General features: G+C 43.7%; 1 protein-coding gene across 1 annotated transcript in view; it reads right to left on the bottom strand.

The window, feature by feature from the left end:
• Window positions 1–17465, bottom strand: part of GPAT2 (glycerol-3-phosphate acyltransferase 2, mitochondrial) — a 61196-nt gene that overhangs the window by 27970 nt on the left and 15761 nt on the right. Inside the window, exons 5-11 of the mRNA XM_048512842.1 lie at window positions 15612–15752; window positions 11264–11363; window positions 9465–9601; window positions 6999–7098; window positions 3962–4171; window positions 2491–2601; window positions 1844–1929 (exon numbers count right to left, since the gene is read on the bottom strand). Of these exons, the coding sequence (XP_048368799.1) occupies window positions 1844–1929; window positions 2491–2601; window positions 3962–4171; window positions 6999–7098; window positions 9465–9601; window positions 11264–11363; window positions 15612–15752 (885 nt within the window). The remainder of the gene's footprint in view (window positions 1–1843; window positions 1930–2490; window positions 2602–3961; window positions 4172–6998; window positions 7099–9464; window positions 9602–11263; window positions 11364–15611; window positions 15753–17465) is intronic.

Here is a 17465-nt window from a genome sequence, read left to right as displayed (position 1 = left end):
ACTAATATCCCTTAGAGTATATTCTTTGTATTCACACTGTATTCTATACTAAACACCCATGAGCTGTTTGACAAGTGGCACTTGTCTGCAGTGGGTCTGGAGCAGCAGTGGCGTAGTGGTTAAGAGCAGGTGTTGTGGCATAGAGGTTAAGAGCAGGTGTACTCTAATCTGGAGGAACCAGGTTTGATTCCCCGCTCTGCCACTTGAGCTGTGGAGGCTTATCTGGGGAATTCAGATTAGCCTGTACATTCCAACCCACGCCAGCTGGATGATCTTGGGCTAGTCACAGTTCTTCTGAGCTCTCTCAGCCCCACCTACCTCACAGGGTGTTTGTTGTGAGCGGGAAAGTGTAAGGAGTTTGTAAGCCCCTTTGAGTCTCCTATAGGAGAGAAAGGGGGGGTATAAATCCAACTCTTCTTCTTTTTCCTCTTTTTCCTCTAATTTGTCAGCTGAGGGATGCAAGAGGCTGAAGCAGTAGTTTCTTTCAAGTACACACAAGGTGTACTGCCTGCTGTAGACAAAGTACGCTCCAATTGAGGGAGCTATTTGAGACTGTCCTTAGAGAAGCCGCTATCTTGAGGAAGCCACAAGCTTTTCCATGCGTCAATCAATTATCAAAGGCATATCTGGGTATAGACAATGAGAAATACTATTTCCCATAAAACTATTCTTCCAGCTGGTCAAAGAGTCGAGGTCTCTTTCACTATATCCTTGAGTTAATGTACATCAAGATGCTGCTCAGCAGAAACTATCTTTCAAATTTCTTGCTCAAGAACATCTATTATTTGTGAATTAGCCTCTCCTGCAAGCTCATGCGTGCAGTTTTACAATGTAATCGGAAAGCTGACGTATGCAATTTTTGTGATTCTGTGGGATGTGCAAGTCTATAAAAATAACTGTTAACTCTTCTCTCATTCTCCAAAACACACTGTATTGGATAAACTAAGCAGGACTCTTTGTAGCATCTGAAGTATGCCTGTCGCAAGGAGGGAACCATGCATTTCTAAGGGTCAAGTTACATGTGGACTGTCAACTGATGCATGTCTGGAGTCCTGAGATGGGTGCACAGCAGCATGATTCATATTGTTATACAGGGCTTCAACACCCTCCCATGTGCTGTTTTCAAAACCCAAAACAGTTTTAGGAGCCATGTGACCCATTGGGGAAACTTACATAATTTGATGGCTATAGTAGGTTTCACCAACAAGGCAACTGCCTTGGGTCATTTCTGGTCAGGAAAATGGCGCGGGGCGGGGGGGGGGGGGGCTGAAGCCACAGTCCCAATTCAAGCTGGGTTGCCACATGCTTAGGAACAGGTCCCAGCAAGAACCTCCAGGCCCGTGTCTTATCCGAAGACCTCACAGCTGCCACATGTGAATAATCTACAAGACAGCCAGCCAGAAGCTCTACACGGAAAGAAAGGACCCCTGTTCCCTTACTTTAAAAAAAGGGGAGGGGAGCCAGGATGAATGCAAAAATTCAGAGCAGTCTTCCAAAGTAGCCCAGGGTTTTCTAGTCCACATTATTGTGAGCCTTCGGCTTCTTTTCTGGCTAGTTCATCCAACAGTAAAGAAACACCCCTTTCCAACTTGATCTAGAGCAAATCCTCCTCCTCCTCCCCCTCCGCGCTGCTGCCTCTGCCGCCTGGATTTTGCCACATACTCTAGCCTCTTTCTATTAGAGGCTGAAATATAAGATCACTGTACCTTCTCTCAACTTTACTTTCACTCTAGTGGACACAATGGTTTCTGATGTGGTTCCACATCTTCTTAAAGCCACCAAAAATCAGGTAAAATTTCTTTGTGAGCATCTGCTCAGCAACCCTGATACAGAGAGTAGTTACCATTTGCCAAGTACTTCTGGTAGCAGCAATTCCTCTAGATGTTTTCCTGAATGGCTTTGTCTGAAGACACTATTTTCTATATACTCCTAGGAATAAATGAATATAAGATTTTTGAAATATAGCCAGGTGTGGTAGAGAGAGCAAGAGAAGGCTCTTTTCTTGTTTCTACTTCACTAAACAATCTCTATTAACAAGTAACACCCCATTCGTTAGCAAAGAAGGAACAAAGCCTTTGGCATCTGGAAAAGGGATAGAATAGCAATAATCATGAGATATAGGATACTAAAGAAACAGCTTATACAGAAAGAGAACTCTCAAGAACCAAGCTGTCCCCATAGAAGAAAGTTAACATAGGACTCAGAGCAGAGGCGTATCAGGGAAAATGGCGCCCGGAGACAACCGCTTCTCCAGGTGTCCCCTGTGCCCACTTCCTGCACTTGGGGGTGTGGCTTTGTGCAGGCTGTGCAGGCTGGAAGGGCCTAGGGAGGGCAAAAGCTGACCTGCATGGAGGCCGGTGGGGGCAGGAATCAGTGGCGTGCATCCAGGGACATGGGTGACATACCTTTACTTTATCCCGACTGCAACCCGTTATACGTTTGCTGTGTGGAGTGGCCTGAGGCTCAGCACCTCATGCTAACACACAATACCTGCAAAGAGAAAGGCTGAGCAAAATCGACCCGGACACAGCCACGCCCTTGAAAAGCAGCTTGGCAGATGGTCCAGAGCAACATCCAGAGACTATGGGGCTTGTCATGGTTCTGGAAAGACAAAGATAATGTTTGAATTTCATGGGCTGCTGAAGCAGTGCGGTGGTCTCAATTTCTACATCTGACTGGTTTGAGAGCCATGGCAGTTACCAACAGGGGAGATAGGACATCAAAGGCAGGACACAAAAAATACTAAGTTCTATTTCTACAGCTGAAGAGGCAAGTGCTATGAAGTGGTTAGTTTCAGACTAGAATCTGAGAGGCCAGATTTAAATCTCCATTCTGCCATGGAAACTTGTTGGGTGACCTTTGGATAGTCACACACTTGACCTAATTTACCTCACAGGCTTATTACAAGGATGAAATGAAGAAGAGGAGAATGGTGTAAACCACTTTAGGCCCCTACTTAGGGCAAGGCAGAGTATAAATAAAGCAAATAAAATAAAATAAAATTTAAAAATCCCAGAAAAAATGGGCTATCACACTTGATGCCACTCAAGCGCTGTGCATGTCAATTGTGAATGTTGTACTTGGTACATTTTATTCCAATCTTCCACCAAGGATAACATATTTATGGTGCTATCCTAAGCAGAGTTATATGCTTCTGAATCCACTGTAGTCAATGGGCTTAGGATAGTATTATTAGTTATCTCATAAAGACCCCAAAGATAGCCAGAATCACTTGGTAAGATTTATGGTCAGACTGGAACGTGCAACCTGGTTTCCGTAGCCCAAGAGACATTATAGTACACTATGCTGGACTTCTATTCTACTCTGAACTAGAAAGCAAGAAAGCGTCAATTTTAAATCAAGCACACATTCCATGTCAGTTTTATCTTCAGGTTTCAGATACAGGAAGACAACATATACATTAAACAGATTTGTGAGGAAAAGCTCTAAAGTAATCTGTATGCAAGTTCCTGGTCCAGGGAACCATAGGTGGTGGTGTTTTTTTGGTGATGTTGAGAATTGACAAATGTAGTCTGTGAGTTCTGTGCTCAGAATAAGACACATGAGAGGCTATTGCCATTTTCTGCATTGAGATGGTGAATTGGGGGGATGAAACATAACACTGAGGGTTGATTCCATATCCCCACCCCCATCCCCAATGTGCAGTGCAAACCACTGGACATGCACAGCTTACACTTGTCAGATGTTAAGTACCTAAAAGGACTGGAGGCTCCTAATTATTGTCTCCCTCGATCCCCCATTTCCTCAAAAAAACCCGTACAGACTGATCGTAACTATGATTAATCAAAAGCGAACAGCTGATAAAGCAGAGAATGAGGATACAACTAAACTTGGTTGGAAGAGAAAATATTTTCTCCTTTAACCCTTAATTCCCTTCTTGTCTCACAATTAATTATCATTTGGTTTCCTAGATTCTTCTGGCCATAAGCACAGTTCTTACCACTTGTCCGCTACAAATCAAACCAGGGGCTACGTCATAGGAGAGTCCCATGGGAACCATTAGGACATCTGGAACAGTTCCTGTTTGCAAAGCATTGAACACCAGGGCCAGCCACTCCCTACCAGAGGCAGAGAGTTGTGGGACACCAGAGAATGGCTTTTCCAAGAAGATCAGCAATTGTTGCCTGCTCAGCAGCAGCTCCTCAAGATACTGTGTGGGATACAGAGGATACCTCGTGAGAACTCAAATAAAGGAAATGCAAAGTAAACCTCCTACAGGTGAACATACAGGTAAACCAGAACTGAGCAGTGATTGTGAGAAACTTTCTTTCTTTATGGTTACGGTCAAAGACAAAACACAACCAAGCCTTGTGGCATATTGAAGATGACAAGGTTTATCGTGGCATTCATAGACCTGGATGTCTTTTTCTAATGGAGCATAAAATATTGGGTTTTACATTCTTTTAATATACATGTAACACACAGGCTTTGAGCCAGATGAGCCAGGCTAGCCAAGATTCCTATGTCAGACACTTAGAACAGAAATATAAAATGTGTCACTGGGCTTGGAATACAGTTCCCTGAGAATCTCTGATAACTGCTACAGAAGCTTGTAAAGATATGCGTGGCCATTACCTGCTGAAATATTAGAAGACAGAGGAAGGTCTAAACAGTGGGTAGCTGGGTGGGGGTTGGGGGTTACTGCTTTCCACAGCTTTTTGCCCTCTCCCGAAACAAGAATTATGCTGGATTTTTGAAAATGCCAAACAAAGCAGAACAATATTATACAGATGCTTAATCTGCATTATTTATACCAAATTCACAGTATCTGGCTTTTCTTGGCAAAGAATTTGGAACTGCGTGGGCACACGATTCCACCATTTTTGGCACGGAGCACCAACAGACACAGCACCGTCCACAGCCCACCCAGATGTTCAGGAGCGGCTGCTGCAATTCTGTCTCCAAATATGGCCAACAAAGAAAGAATTACTCCATCCTGACAGCGCTACACCATCTTCTTTCAGTTTCCTAGCTTCCCAGGGGCATCTGGTGGCTGGGGGTGAGCCTTCCTAGTTAACACTCAAGTAAAAAGCAAAACATCTTTTCCATAAAAATTAAAGTAGTTGGGAGCAGTTGGCGCAGGCACCCTAGGGGTGCCAACCAGTACACAGACAACAGGACCCATCAGCCTGTCACGTGGAACCGCCAACAGGATTTCATCAGCAGGCCTCCCAAGCTAATAAAACGTGGCAGGAGCCTGGCTGCGTGAAGGGGCTGTTGCCATGAGTGGGTGGCTGTGCTTGTGCTTTTCCCAAGGTGTCTGGCAGCGGAGAGGGAAATGATACCCACAATTTGCAAACACAATTGTCATTTTCTGGCTGAGACAGCAAGTCATACGTCTGCAATCTGCTCTCCCTTGCAGGGAAGAACACAGATTGATCTGCATTTTGCTGAAGGGAGCATGCACGCTAAATTGAGGCCGATCTCTTGAATGGCCATGGTCTTTCTGTGGGCCTCCCACTGCCTGCCTCTCCTAACTAGAACACATAATAGATTATGTACCCTCCATACACACACATAACAGCTTCAACAAGTCTCATTTTCTTTCTAATGAAACGTAATAGGTGGAAATGATCTCATATGCAGTTTTGGCAAGCTTGCAAAAAAGACTAATTTTGGTACACAGTATAGGTTTTCATCAGGCATGGGAGAAGCAGACAAAGCTCTTAAGATCAATACAATTTTTGCTTTTTAAAATTTTAAAACACAAACAGTTTCAGAAAACCACCAAAATTATGAGGCATAGTTCAAAATGTTACTATGGAACTCCACTTAACGACATCAATCCAACCTTCATGTGTGACTCTCAGGAAAGCTACGTTTGGCAAACTCACAGTAAGCAGTACAACTCTGGTAAACTACTAAATTACATTTAACCTACTATCTGTCATCAAATATTCAATGGTTATCAATCTATCGTCCTTCCAACCCATATTCTCCAGAAGTCTGTGTGAATCCACCCATGATGCAGTTTAGCCTATGTTTCTCTCCATGTCTTGTAAAGAGAGGCTTAGGAAGATGGGAATATTTAGTCTGGAGAAGCAAAGGTTAAGGGGGGACATGATAGCTATGTTTAAATACCTGAAGGGATGCCATGTCAAAGAGGGAGCAAGCTTGTTTTCTGCTGCCTCAGAGATTAGGACATGGAGTCATGGATTCAAGGTGCGGGAAAAGAGATTCCACCTAAACATGAGGAAGAACTTTCTGACTATTAGGGCTGTTCGACAGTGGAATGTACAGCCTTCGAGAGTGGTGGAGTCTCCTTCTTTGGAGGTTTTTAAACAGAGGCTGGATGAACATATGTCGGAAGTGCTTTGATTGTGTGTTCCTGCATGGCAGGGGGTTGGACTTGGTGGCCCTTGTGGTCACCTCTAGTTCTATGATTCTATGATATATGAATACATCTGTGGGTAAGCCATGTTCTTATGGTTTGGAATTCAGAAGCTCCTCAGATAGGCAGATACTGTGAGTGAACACAGGGAAGCAGGAGCCACTGATTGGCTCTTTCCATAAATGTCCATTTCAGTGGTGATTTTTCCCAAACCTCTCCCCTACAATCGGTGCTAAAAGAGCATCAAAGCTACAATCCCTCTATTCATCTCTGCCTGCATCTGAGGAAGTTTCCGAAGTCTCAGTCAGAGACAGATTGACATTTTGACACGATGGGGCATAATATGTAGAGGCTTAGGACCAAAAATATGATGAGTCAATATTTGGATAGTCACAAAATACCATAGGAACTACAAATGGGAAAAAAATTAACCCAAGTAGACAATGAGTTGCCATATGAACTCTCCCTCAAACAAGCATTTCTAGAATTGACTTCAAAACATTCTGCCAATTCTCCTCCTTTCCTGAGCACCATCCCTTCTTCCATCCATCATCAACACCAAAGTGAAGTTTCACAATCACCAGATGTTCACAGCCAATAGCCATCAGGGATCCCATGTCTTCTAAAGATAAAACATTCAACTTACTGAAGCTAGGACAGCTCTGGATAGCACACCCATCCTGCTGTCTGGCGTCTGCTCCACTGCTGGTGGCAGAAACACCCCTCCTAAGTGAGTGAGCCAAGCCCTAAACAGATAAGAATAGAGAAAGGCCTTAGTTTATTATGAAGCAAAATCAGCTATGTGTGTTTTGTACTTGTTAAGAACAAGAGTTAAGCTGTAGAAAGTAAAGAGGTTTTAAGCCTCATTTGCCTTGAGATAAATCTGAAAAAGCAGATCAGCAGCTGGTAAAAATCTCACTGGCTGGATAGAAGTCAAGAACAATTTCTAGTGACCTAGAAGTGTTCCAGGTAGCGAGCAGTAGGGTGAGTTATATAACAAAATATAACAGTAGAAGAATGTGCACATTTTAGTCAGTTTCCAAATCTTCTTGTGGAGACAGAATGTAATGTATCTTAGGATGCTGCAGGTTTCCCAGGTTGTATGGTTATGCTCCAGTGGTATTTTCTCCTGACGTTTCACCTGAATCTGTGGCTGGCATCTTTAGAGGATGTCTCTTAATGTATCTTAGCTCAGGTTTTTTTAAAAAAAATACTGATGCATTTACATTCAGAGTATTTTGCGACCTTAGAACAGTCAAGTTCTCCCCCATATTTGGCCACCTGAAAAGCTGAATTCTACAAGTTCCTTGTGTGCAGAACATACTAAGCAAATTTAGCACATTATTAAAATATTGTTATTTCACTTAATAACTCTTATGAAATTTGATTTATTAGACACAAATGCCATTCACTATCAGCAGAACTGGTAAAAGCTTTTTCAAGACAGTGCCACCCACGCTAATTGCACAAGAGAGGTGGAAGAACCTTCCCTGAGAAATCAAACTGCTGGCAAATCTATGGACTTGTAGCAACGACAGGGAGGAGAAAAATCAAAAGTGGAAAAGTCCCTGTGCTCAGTTACTGCAAGCACATCACAGACACCACCACCAATGTCCAAGTATGGTCTTTCCCATTATCTTTACAAGTAACAGTGCTGCATGTACCTGCAACTGATTTCATCAAGCGGTTATCTAAGGAGTTACTCATGGGACAGCTGCAGAAGAGTCTGCACTCGGAGTACGAGGTGTTCTCCTCTCTCAATGGATTTTCCTGCCCAGAAGGGAGAAACCCACCTAGTTCCCTCAGATCTCCTGAGTCGCCACAAAAATTCACCATAAGTATAGAAAGAGCCCTGTGATACCGAGTGGTGATTTACAGTACTGCAGTCAAAGCTCTGCTCACAGCCTGAGTTCAATTCTGACAGAAGTCAGTTTCAGACAGCCAGCTCAAAGTTGAATCAGCCTCAAATTCTTCTAAGGTCAGTAGAGTAGCTGGTAATACGGTATAAATGACTGGGGAATGCAATGGCAACCACACCCCGTAAAAATAAACTTCCTAGTAAATGGTGTGATGCCATATCACCCATGTGTCAGTAATGACCAGGTACTTGCACAGGGGACTACCTTTTCCGCTAGGAGATCCCACAGTTGAGCAAGGAGAAGGGAAGATCAAGGTCCGAGGGTAAATCTCCAGCCTCTCCATTTATAAGGGTCCAAGGCAGGGTAATGTGAAAGACCTCTACCTGATAACTTGGACAGCTGCTCTGTCACATTCGTGATCATTGAGAGCAGCAGATCCTAAAATATGAAACCATTCATGTCTCAGGTTATGAGATGAATTCCTCACAGGCAGTGTTGCTTGTTGGCTCTAACCTAGAGACTTCCCAAAAATTCCATGAGATGCTGAGAAGGTACTGCACATTTCTGTCTTATTTTGGAGGTGAGGAGAGTCCACTATGGAAACTGAAACAATTTTTCATATTTTCTCTATTATTAGATGGCCACCCTTGTTCTGATTGGAGGAGGACAACGACAATGTAATAACACAAACCTGACCTATTACAGTGAGAGTTTATTGTAGGGCCTACTCTGCAGTGGGAATGCCACAGAATTTGGAATTGATCTTGGTGGTGGGGAGGGGGAGTTCCATTCAATTTCTTCTGTCATCATTCTTGTCTCTATTTTATTATTATTATCTGCAGGGTGCAGAATCTGAAGCTGAATTCTTCTTCTAATAGCTGAGGGAAAAAGAAATGCCCCATGAGCAGGAAAAAATAATTAAGGAAGGAGAAAATACCTTGTGCTTTTATGGGCTCTGAAAACCTTCTGAAGTAGGCCCATATATATACGTGCAGCTCCTCTGTGAGACTGAAAAAACCATAATGACAAACCTACCACTAGTCATCCCAACAGTAATCCCAGACATCCTGCAAGGTAGATCCATATAAATCCCATTCTGCAAAATATATGGCTGGCTAAAATAAAAGGATTCGGAAATGGCTTACTGGCTGGTTCTGACTGATTTCAAGCAGACTGTTAGCAAAAGGCAGCGGGGAGAATCCCACAGACATATGGGTTTCGTACCTAGAGTCGCAATCCACTTTAAGCCTTACCTGTGCTTTGAGGTATAGGTTTTATATTCCCAAGTTACTCTGGGCATGCTGAGGCCCTGAGAAACTAGAAGAAGTGGAAGCAACAAACCATCCAGCTCAGATTTGTGACTTGATAGAAAAACCACAGGAACATCCACCTGGAGGCAGGAAAAGATGCAGCAAACACTAAGTCTGGAACTGGAAGCACACCGACAATATATAGAGTTCTTGTAGGGTTTGACAAAATTATGACAAAAGGAACATTGTTACTTCTCCTTCCAAGAAGCAAGGAAGCTCTATTATGAGAACAATACATGGCATTTAAAGCACTGTAGACTATTCAACAGGATTTCTCCATACACATTTTTGAAGTTAGCCTTATAAAGGATCCTGTAAAACCACTGGTGAAAGGACTACACACTCATGCACACAGCCACGCCTGCACTCAACCCCACATTTTGCAAACAGGGCTGCGTAGTGTACACCTGAATGCAACATGAAGTTTGCTCTTTTTGTTTGTTTGTCTTCTCCCCTGAAAAACACAATATGTTTTTTAAAATAGAAGGAATAAATACGTATGTCTGTCCAAAGGCTCTAGAACAGTGATGGTGAACCTATGGCACGGGTGCCAGAGGTGGCACTCAGAGCCCTCTCTGTGGGCATGCGCAAACAGAGTTGCCCCCACCCCCCACAATACATCTAGGTTATGCCTACCCAGCTGGGCTCGATTATTAGCATTAAACCTAAGACCTTGTTTTGGGGAAGCTGTGTAGGTAACCCTGTTAAGTGCTGTTAAACCCCATTGATTTTCATGCGAAGAACTAAAGCACAATCCTTTACCTGGGAGTAAGCTCGGTTGCTGGCAATGGGGCTTGCTTCTGAGTAAACCCTCCTAGGATTGTGATTCACCCGTTGGAAAAGTTGCACAGTTGCTTCAAAGCAAAGCCACTGACTACCACCAAGCTTACTCCCGAGTAACGCACACCTCGGAGCCAACCATTTTTTCTAAACTAAAAGCTCAGTATTCAGGTTAAATTGCCATGTTGGCACTTTGTGATAAGTAAGTGGGTTTGGGGTTGCAATTTGGGCACTCGGTCTTGAAAAGGTTTGCCATCACTGCTCTAGAAGCAGTTTTATAAATAGTATTTGTAAATTTTTGCTAGGCATATCAGTATAAGGAAAGCTGCATCCATCTGTTCTTCAGAAAAAGTCAATTTATGCATACACTTCATGACTTGATAAGTGGTTTCTAGTGGATTTCACAAGTGAATGAGTCAAACATCACAGACAGAATATGCCTACCTACATATCCTTATTCCGCTCATCCACTAAGGATCTCACCTTTCCCATTTTAACCTCAAAATAGCTCAGGAAGATGGGTCAGCCATTCCTTCCCAACTTAACCCAATATTGTCTTGTAAGCTTCATAGCAAAGTCGTGTGCGTGTGCGAGAGAGAGAGAGAGCCCAGGTCTCTGAGATCCTGGTCCAATGCGCTAACCATTACACTACACGAGCTTTCCCCTCCCACATCAAACATTACCTTCCCAATCAATGCCATTGCCACAGTCAGATGCAAGTCAATAGGTTTGTTTCTCACCAACTGATGATCACACATCAGCAAATGCAAGTTCTTTAAAACAAGCAGGAATAAACATAGGCATTCTCATGTTCCCAGCATTTTACTGAGCCCATTTGTTCTTCAACTAGACTTCGCAAATGCATGACCCTTTTTTTTCCTTCAGCACGCAACAAAACCACAAGCATGGGAAACTTTCTCTCAAGGACTGGTGCTCCATCCCAGGAAGACCACATCCCTCACCATCTTTACAGCCCTGCGCACCATCTCCAGTTGCCCCTTGTGGAGTATCACGTTGAGGAACATCTGATTCAGGAGTTTTAGCAAAGCCCAGCTGCAAAGCCTGAAGCGAGAAAGGTTAAAAAAGGGAAGGCGTGAGGAGCAGGAAGAACAGCTGAGCAACACAACTACATGTTTCACTAATGACTCCTTCAAGAGCTCCATGCGATTGGGGAATCAAGAGTGCTTGGATTGTACAAGAGGGGCTGAAGGGCTCTAGATGGAGGTGCAGACACAATAATCACGAATAACCATGAAAAGCTTACCAGAAGGGTCACAAATAAAACTTATAAGTAGATAAGGCGGTAAAAATCCCTTCTGGAGCAATCCTGGCTGAAGTCCAGCTCTAGAAATGAAGAACAGGGCTACATGTGGTTAGTGCAGGGGTGTCCAATTCTGGCACTTCAGATGTTCATGGACTACAACTCCCATCAGCCCCTACTGAAGGGGCTGATGGGAATTGTAGTCCATGAATATTCTGAAGCACTAGAATTGGACACCCCTGAGTTAGTGTATGAGTAGCTTTGCAAACACTAAAGTGCATACTGAGTCATGTCATAAAGCAAAATCCACCATTATTCAGAGTTCTCTTTTCCTGCTCGTCCAATTTCAGTTCAGCAGTAGGTATGTGTGTGCCTGCCACGGCAGGCCTCTCTAACAGCAGTCAAACCATATTAACCCCATACTGATCCTCTTCTATATTTTTTTCTCCTAAGGGGAAGAAGCATGCGCTTCCCAGCCCAAATCAGGAGCTGGGGAGAGGGGTCCCCCCCCCCAGCTGCTGAACAGAACTGCTCCCTGAGAAAATATTCTGCTCAGATGTAGCGGGGGCTGTTGAGAGGACCAAAGAATAGGGACTTGCATTTGGAGCACGAAAGAGGCTGAAGAAGGATGTGTGGGTTGGGGGACTCATCGGGGGTCCCGGCCTGCCAGAATAGTGAAAACAATTAAAAAGGAAAATCTCTCTACTCAGAGAGACTAAGAAGTTTGCCTTGTATTTGTTTTCATGTACTTATTTTCCTCCTGGGGGAGGGAGGCTGTTCCACTTTTTCTCGTTGCAGACCAAACCCCTTTCCTTACAAAACTGCACATAGACTCTACAACCTCCTCCGTTCCTTTTGGGGACTGCTGATTCTGTGAATGAAACGGTACACCTACAAAGATCGCCTGCTGGATGCAGGAATGGCACCAGCAGAGGAGCCCCAGCCATTTTAAGAAGCCGGTTTGCATCTGTGGATTGGAGTGTGAATACGTGGCTTTTGGTAACAAGATGAACTGAGCTGTGCAGGCATCATTCAGCAAGCAGGCATGGTGGTGTCACATGTATGCTCCTTGGGGGAAGGTGACCCAAACAATGTACGCAGCTGCTACTGTTGCAAACTAGCCAGCACTTGGGGAGGGGGCTGCTGAGCTGGGGCTTCAGACCCTTACACTGAAGTCTGCTCCTGAGGCAGCCATTGCTAACTTGGGATAGAATAGAGCATTTGTGTAAAGAAAGGCTGAATACTCACTGGTACCCTGCGGTGCGGAGAAGTTTCCTCCAGGGCAGAGACTTCTGTACTGGTGTGATCCCACTTGCAATGTTGAAGATCCTGGAAGCCCCACAGTTAGCGAGAGCTGAGAAACCCTGGTGTTCCCCCTCGCTTCGGGGTTTCCCTCCTTCTGGGTCATTCCCCCATCCAACACAAGATTGAAGATTGCCAGCTTTCTTTTTTTTTTGAGCCCTTCAAATGTAACATTGAAATTCCTTATACTGATACTGTGCAGGCTGCTATTGCTGTTTTTGCTTTTTTTGAGGGAAACGCTTGCTGTTGATCCCTGCAAGGGGTGGGGTAGGGATCAATGGCTGGCATGTCCCTGAAAAAAACAAAAACAATGGTGGAAGCCCGAACAATATCCAATATAAGGAATTTCAATATTACATTTAAAGGGCTAAAAAAAAAGTCAACAATCTTCAATCTTGCAGTGGAAGAGGAAGTGACCCACAAGCAGGGGAAGTCACGTTGTGCAAGTGGCACAGTAGGCAGTGTAAACAGGCAGTGTAAACAGCAGGCACCTCCTTGTGTGTAAACAAGGAAATGCGAGGAGACCCCACTGTAAAGACAATATAAGGCAAGGACCATTCCAGGAAGCACTCCATGAGTGATAGGCCTAAATCATCACCACATTCCATTTGAATTTAGTGGCAATTAACCAGTTCCATTCTTTCAATGGAATTTTCCTATACTGAACTACATTATAGCTTGTCGTGAGTTAGACAGGTTACTTCTTTGTTTATACTGTTTTCCAGTTCTGCTTTGCTTGTTGAATGTCATTTACTGTCTGTAATCCACCTTGAGACTCAGCAAGAAAGTGGGGGGGAGGGTACAAATGAAGTAAATAAATAAATGTCACCTGCATGGTTTCATCTTGAATTTCAATGCCATAATTATAGAGTGTCATTAAAATACATCATGCTTTGCATAACAAGCACAAAGAAATATGGCCTTGACTCAAGATCCACAGAGACACCCAATTCAGGGAATCCAAGTATCAACTAAGTTTCAAAAAGAAAACAAAAAACAGAGAATCGTAAAATGAGCTTACTGCCAGATATTCCACCAAACAGTAATTTGCAATTCCTACAAGACTTAGGTTGTCTTTGGATATTAAATGCCCCAAATTGTGAATCGCAAAGCCTTATTTCCATCTAGGCTCTTTATTTGAAAAACTTTATTTGAAAAACAAACAAACAAACCAGAAAGGGAGAAATATACAAAAACTCTACAAAGAAATCACTTTTTTAAAATCGGAGAGTCACATGGGAACCCGGCAAGAAGCTGCTTCCCCATCATCAGCCCAGCCCACACAGCCACTGTTTCTCAGATACTGCCAAGGAACAAGAGCTTTAGTGCTAATCAGCTCTTCCTCCAAGTTAAGGGCACATGTGCTCCTCTTGGCTTCCTATTAGTTCTTAAAGTGTGTTAATTTAAAGCTGATGAAAGATACCGGGTTAATAAGACTTGTCGCTTACGCTGTGTTTTTCATCTGCAGGTCTAAAAGCACTTTCTGTAAGACATTCGCTGTCATTATCACTCATTTCTGTTTAACTGAAAAAAGTGTGTGTGTGGATTCATCCAAGGCTGGGCAAAAGGACATTTCTGTAAGAGTGGGAAGAAAATTGAGGCCTCTGCTACCTTCTGCTCCGTCCCAGATGTTCCTAACTATTTTTTAAAATGCTTTCAAGACTATTACCTCAAATTACAAATGCAAAATGAGAAGTCTTTGCTAAACTGATTTCAGCAAGTAAATGGAAACCATTTAACTACAAAGTCATATGCCATATATTATGATGCTTCTCAATTAATTCCTCTGTATCAGCTATCTCCAAGTCTTTCCTCCACAATTCTGACACTGTCAGGACCCCCTACATTTATCCTTTCTCTTGATAGAGCAGTTTTCACAGCCGCTGCAGGCAATTTCTTTTCTCCTTGAAATGAAGACATTCAATGGCCAACAGAAATTGCAGACCAATAATTTGATAAATTACATCCTAGATCCGGTTCCATAATCACCTTACATAACCACAGAACCATTAGCTTTTCTCTTTTTTTAATCCCACGGAGCCAATTTGCTGGCAATGGGACCAGGCTGTGATGCTTAGCTCTGCCTTTAAACCGCAAGGTAAATCCGTAAGTTATCTGCACACTGCTGCAGAGTCAGTGCACAAGCATCCACACAACAGGGTTGACATGAACATGCACTGGACTGCAATCTGCCATACTTGTAGCCTTCCCATGTAGCCTTTACAACATCCTAGGGTAGAAGATCCTGCTGTAATTCAGACCAAGATGTAAATAAGCAATTGGCTCCCCAAACCCCATGGTCTCTGCCTCACCTTTCCTCCCAGAAAATGCCTTGCAGCCAGTTGGCAGTAAGAATATTATCCCACCCACCCCCTTCCATCATTATGAAAGAGACATATACCTGCACTGTGAATTAGGGACAATCGTGAATTTGACGTATTAGCATCTACCGTTTTGGCATGGGTGGGGGCAAGGGAAGCTTGTTTAAATCAAACCAACCAATCAGTTAGTTTTGGTTAAAAACAATTAGACTCCCCATATGATCTGAAAAAGTCAAACACTGTGCAAATGAGTGCTCTGACACTGACAAGTTTCCCTGAAGATGGAAAATTTGGGACTGACTGCTCCAGCCTACAGATTAAGATTTTCCCCCTCTAGTCAGCCTCCATTTGTATCTGATTCCTCACAGTCCATTTCTACACTGACAGAAGATCACTGAGTGGTCTCTTTTGTACATAACACCATACCTTAGTAGGAAAGGGGAAAGAGACGACTGTATCTGACAGAGAATTCTGTGAATGTCTTTCATCCACTGAGCTACAGACACACTGGCCACTGGTGCATCTCCCTTCCCTGGGGACCCCTTCTGAGACACAATGTCCTGTATCCTAGGGAGGAAAAAAGGAAGACAAAATCATCTGAGAGAGACACCTAAGCAAAGTCATAGCCGGCCACTCAGTGTGTACTTGCCTTATGATAGACATTAACAGGAACCAGGAGTATGTGGGCTGTGGATACAGCCAGCAGTCAGATTAAAGTACAGCAAACATTGGTAGAAACACTGGTGTTGTGTAGTGATTACAATGCTGAACCAGGAACTAGAAGACCCAGGTTCAAATCCCCATCTACCACTGAAACCTGCCAGGTACCTTCAGCCAGACACTTACTCTCTCACTGGCCTAATGTCCCTCAATGTTGTTGCAAGAACACAATGGAAAAGGGAAGAAAATTGTAAACCACTTTAGGTCCCTGACAGGAGAAACGAGTGAGGTATATATGAACTAAACAAATACATTTACATAAACCTCTCCTTACCATCAAAAAATTCACTTTTAGACACTGAATGTGATTTAAGGCTATAGATTTTTTTAAATGAAAAAGGTATGACTGAAGGATCACTTCCTGTCGTATACACCGCTCTTTCCCAGGGATGGAGGGAGAGAAAACTGCGCCCAGGGCACGACCTGCCCACGCACGCCCCCTGCCCTCACCCTGATCTATTCCTGCACCATCCTGATCTGCCCACACCCCACCCCTGAGACGGGGGTCGGGGGGGCATTTTTTCGCCCCATGTGATGCTAATGGCGCATGCCCGGGGTGCGGTGCCCCCCTGCCCTGTTGCAGCTTCGCCACTGTTCTTTCCTTTTGCCTTGCTGCCATCTTTCATCAAACATGCCACATATCCCTGAGAAAACTGCTATCATATGCACAGACCTAATCAAGAAGAGCAAGTGGGGTGCTCTCTCCTATTAAAACTCCAAATTTGCTGAAATGCTTTTGATCTGCAGCATCCACATTCGTCAGTGCAATTAGAGAAGCTAGAGACCTCCAAGACCCTTCCCAGTCTGAGAGAAGAGGAGAAGGCAACGAGACCTGGAGCTCACAGTTCAGAAAAACTAGTTCTACACATCTTCAGAACGGTTCAGTTTGAATGTTGGTTGGGAGAATGCCTATTGGCCAGTGACTGTGACACTGCCCATCCTCTCTTCTTAAAACAGGTTTTAATTGTTTATAAAAATATTTGGTAGTGTGTGGAGGGGTGGGGATGGATAAAGTGAGAAATGAACACAATGAAATGAACAAACATGTCCTGAATTAAAAGTGTAGACCCCCACAGTTGAGTGGATGTGGTGCAGTGTTTGATTTACCAGAATGTACATCTGTTATGTTATTTACAAAGCTTACACTGCAAGTGACGAACCTGCTGTTGAGTGCTTTGCAAATATCAAAGGGTGTCCATAGAACAAATTCTTTGGGAGTGGGGAGGGGAAGGCAGGGTGCATGAACTTGTCTTGCTCTCCGCAGTCTTTACACCATGTTCCTGATCTCCCACACATACACACGAACATAGGAAAATAAAACATAATTCCTGCTCAGCAACCTTCAGAACCCACAGAAGCCATGGCTTGTTCTTGTGCAATGTAGGTCTGGTACTTTATATTGCATGATTTGTTTCAGAACTACCGTATATACTCGTGTATAAGCCGACCCGTGTATAAGCCGAGGCACCTAATTTTACTGCCCAAACCTGGGAAAACTTATTGACTCGGGTATAAGCCGAGGGTGGGAAACCGGGAGGCAGAGCGAGCTCCTTATTTGGG

Source organism: Sphaerodactylus townsendi, linkage group LG12, assembly GCF_021028975.2.
Source record: "Sphaerodactylus townsendi isolate TG3544 linkage group LG12, MPM_Stown_v2.3, whole genome shotgun sequence".
NCBI lineage: Eukaryota > Metazoa > Chordata > Lepidosauria > Squamata > Sphaerodactylidae > Sphaerodactylus > Sphaerodactylus townsendi.
This window is presented reverse-complemented; position numbering and strand designations above follow the sequence as displayed.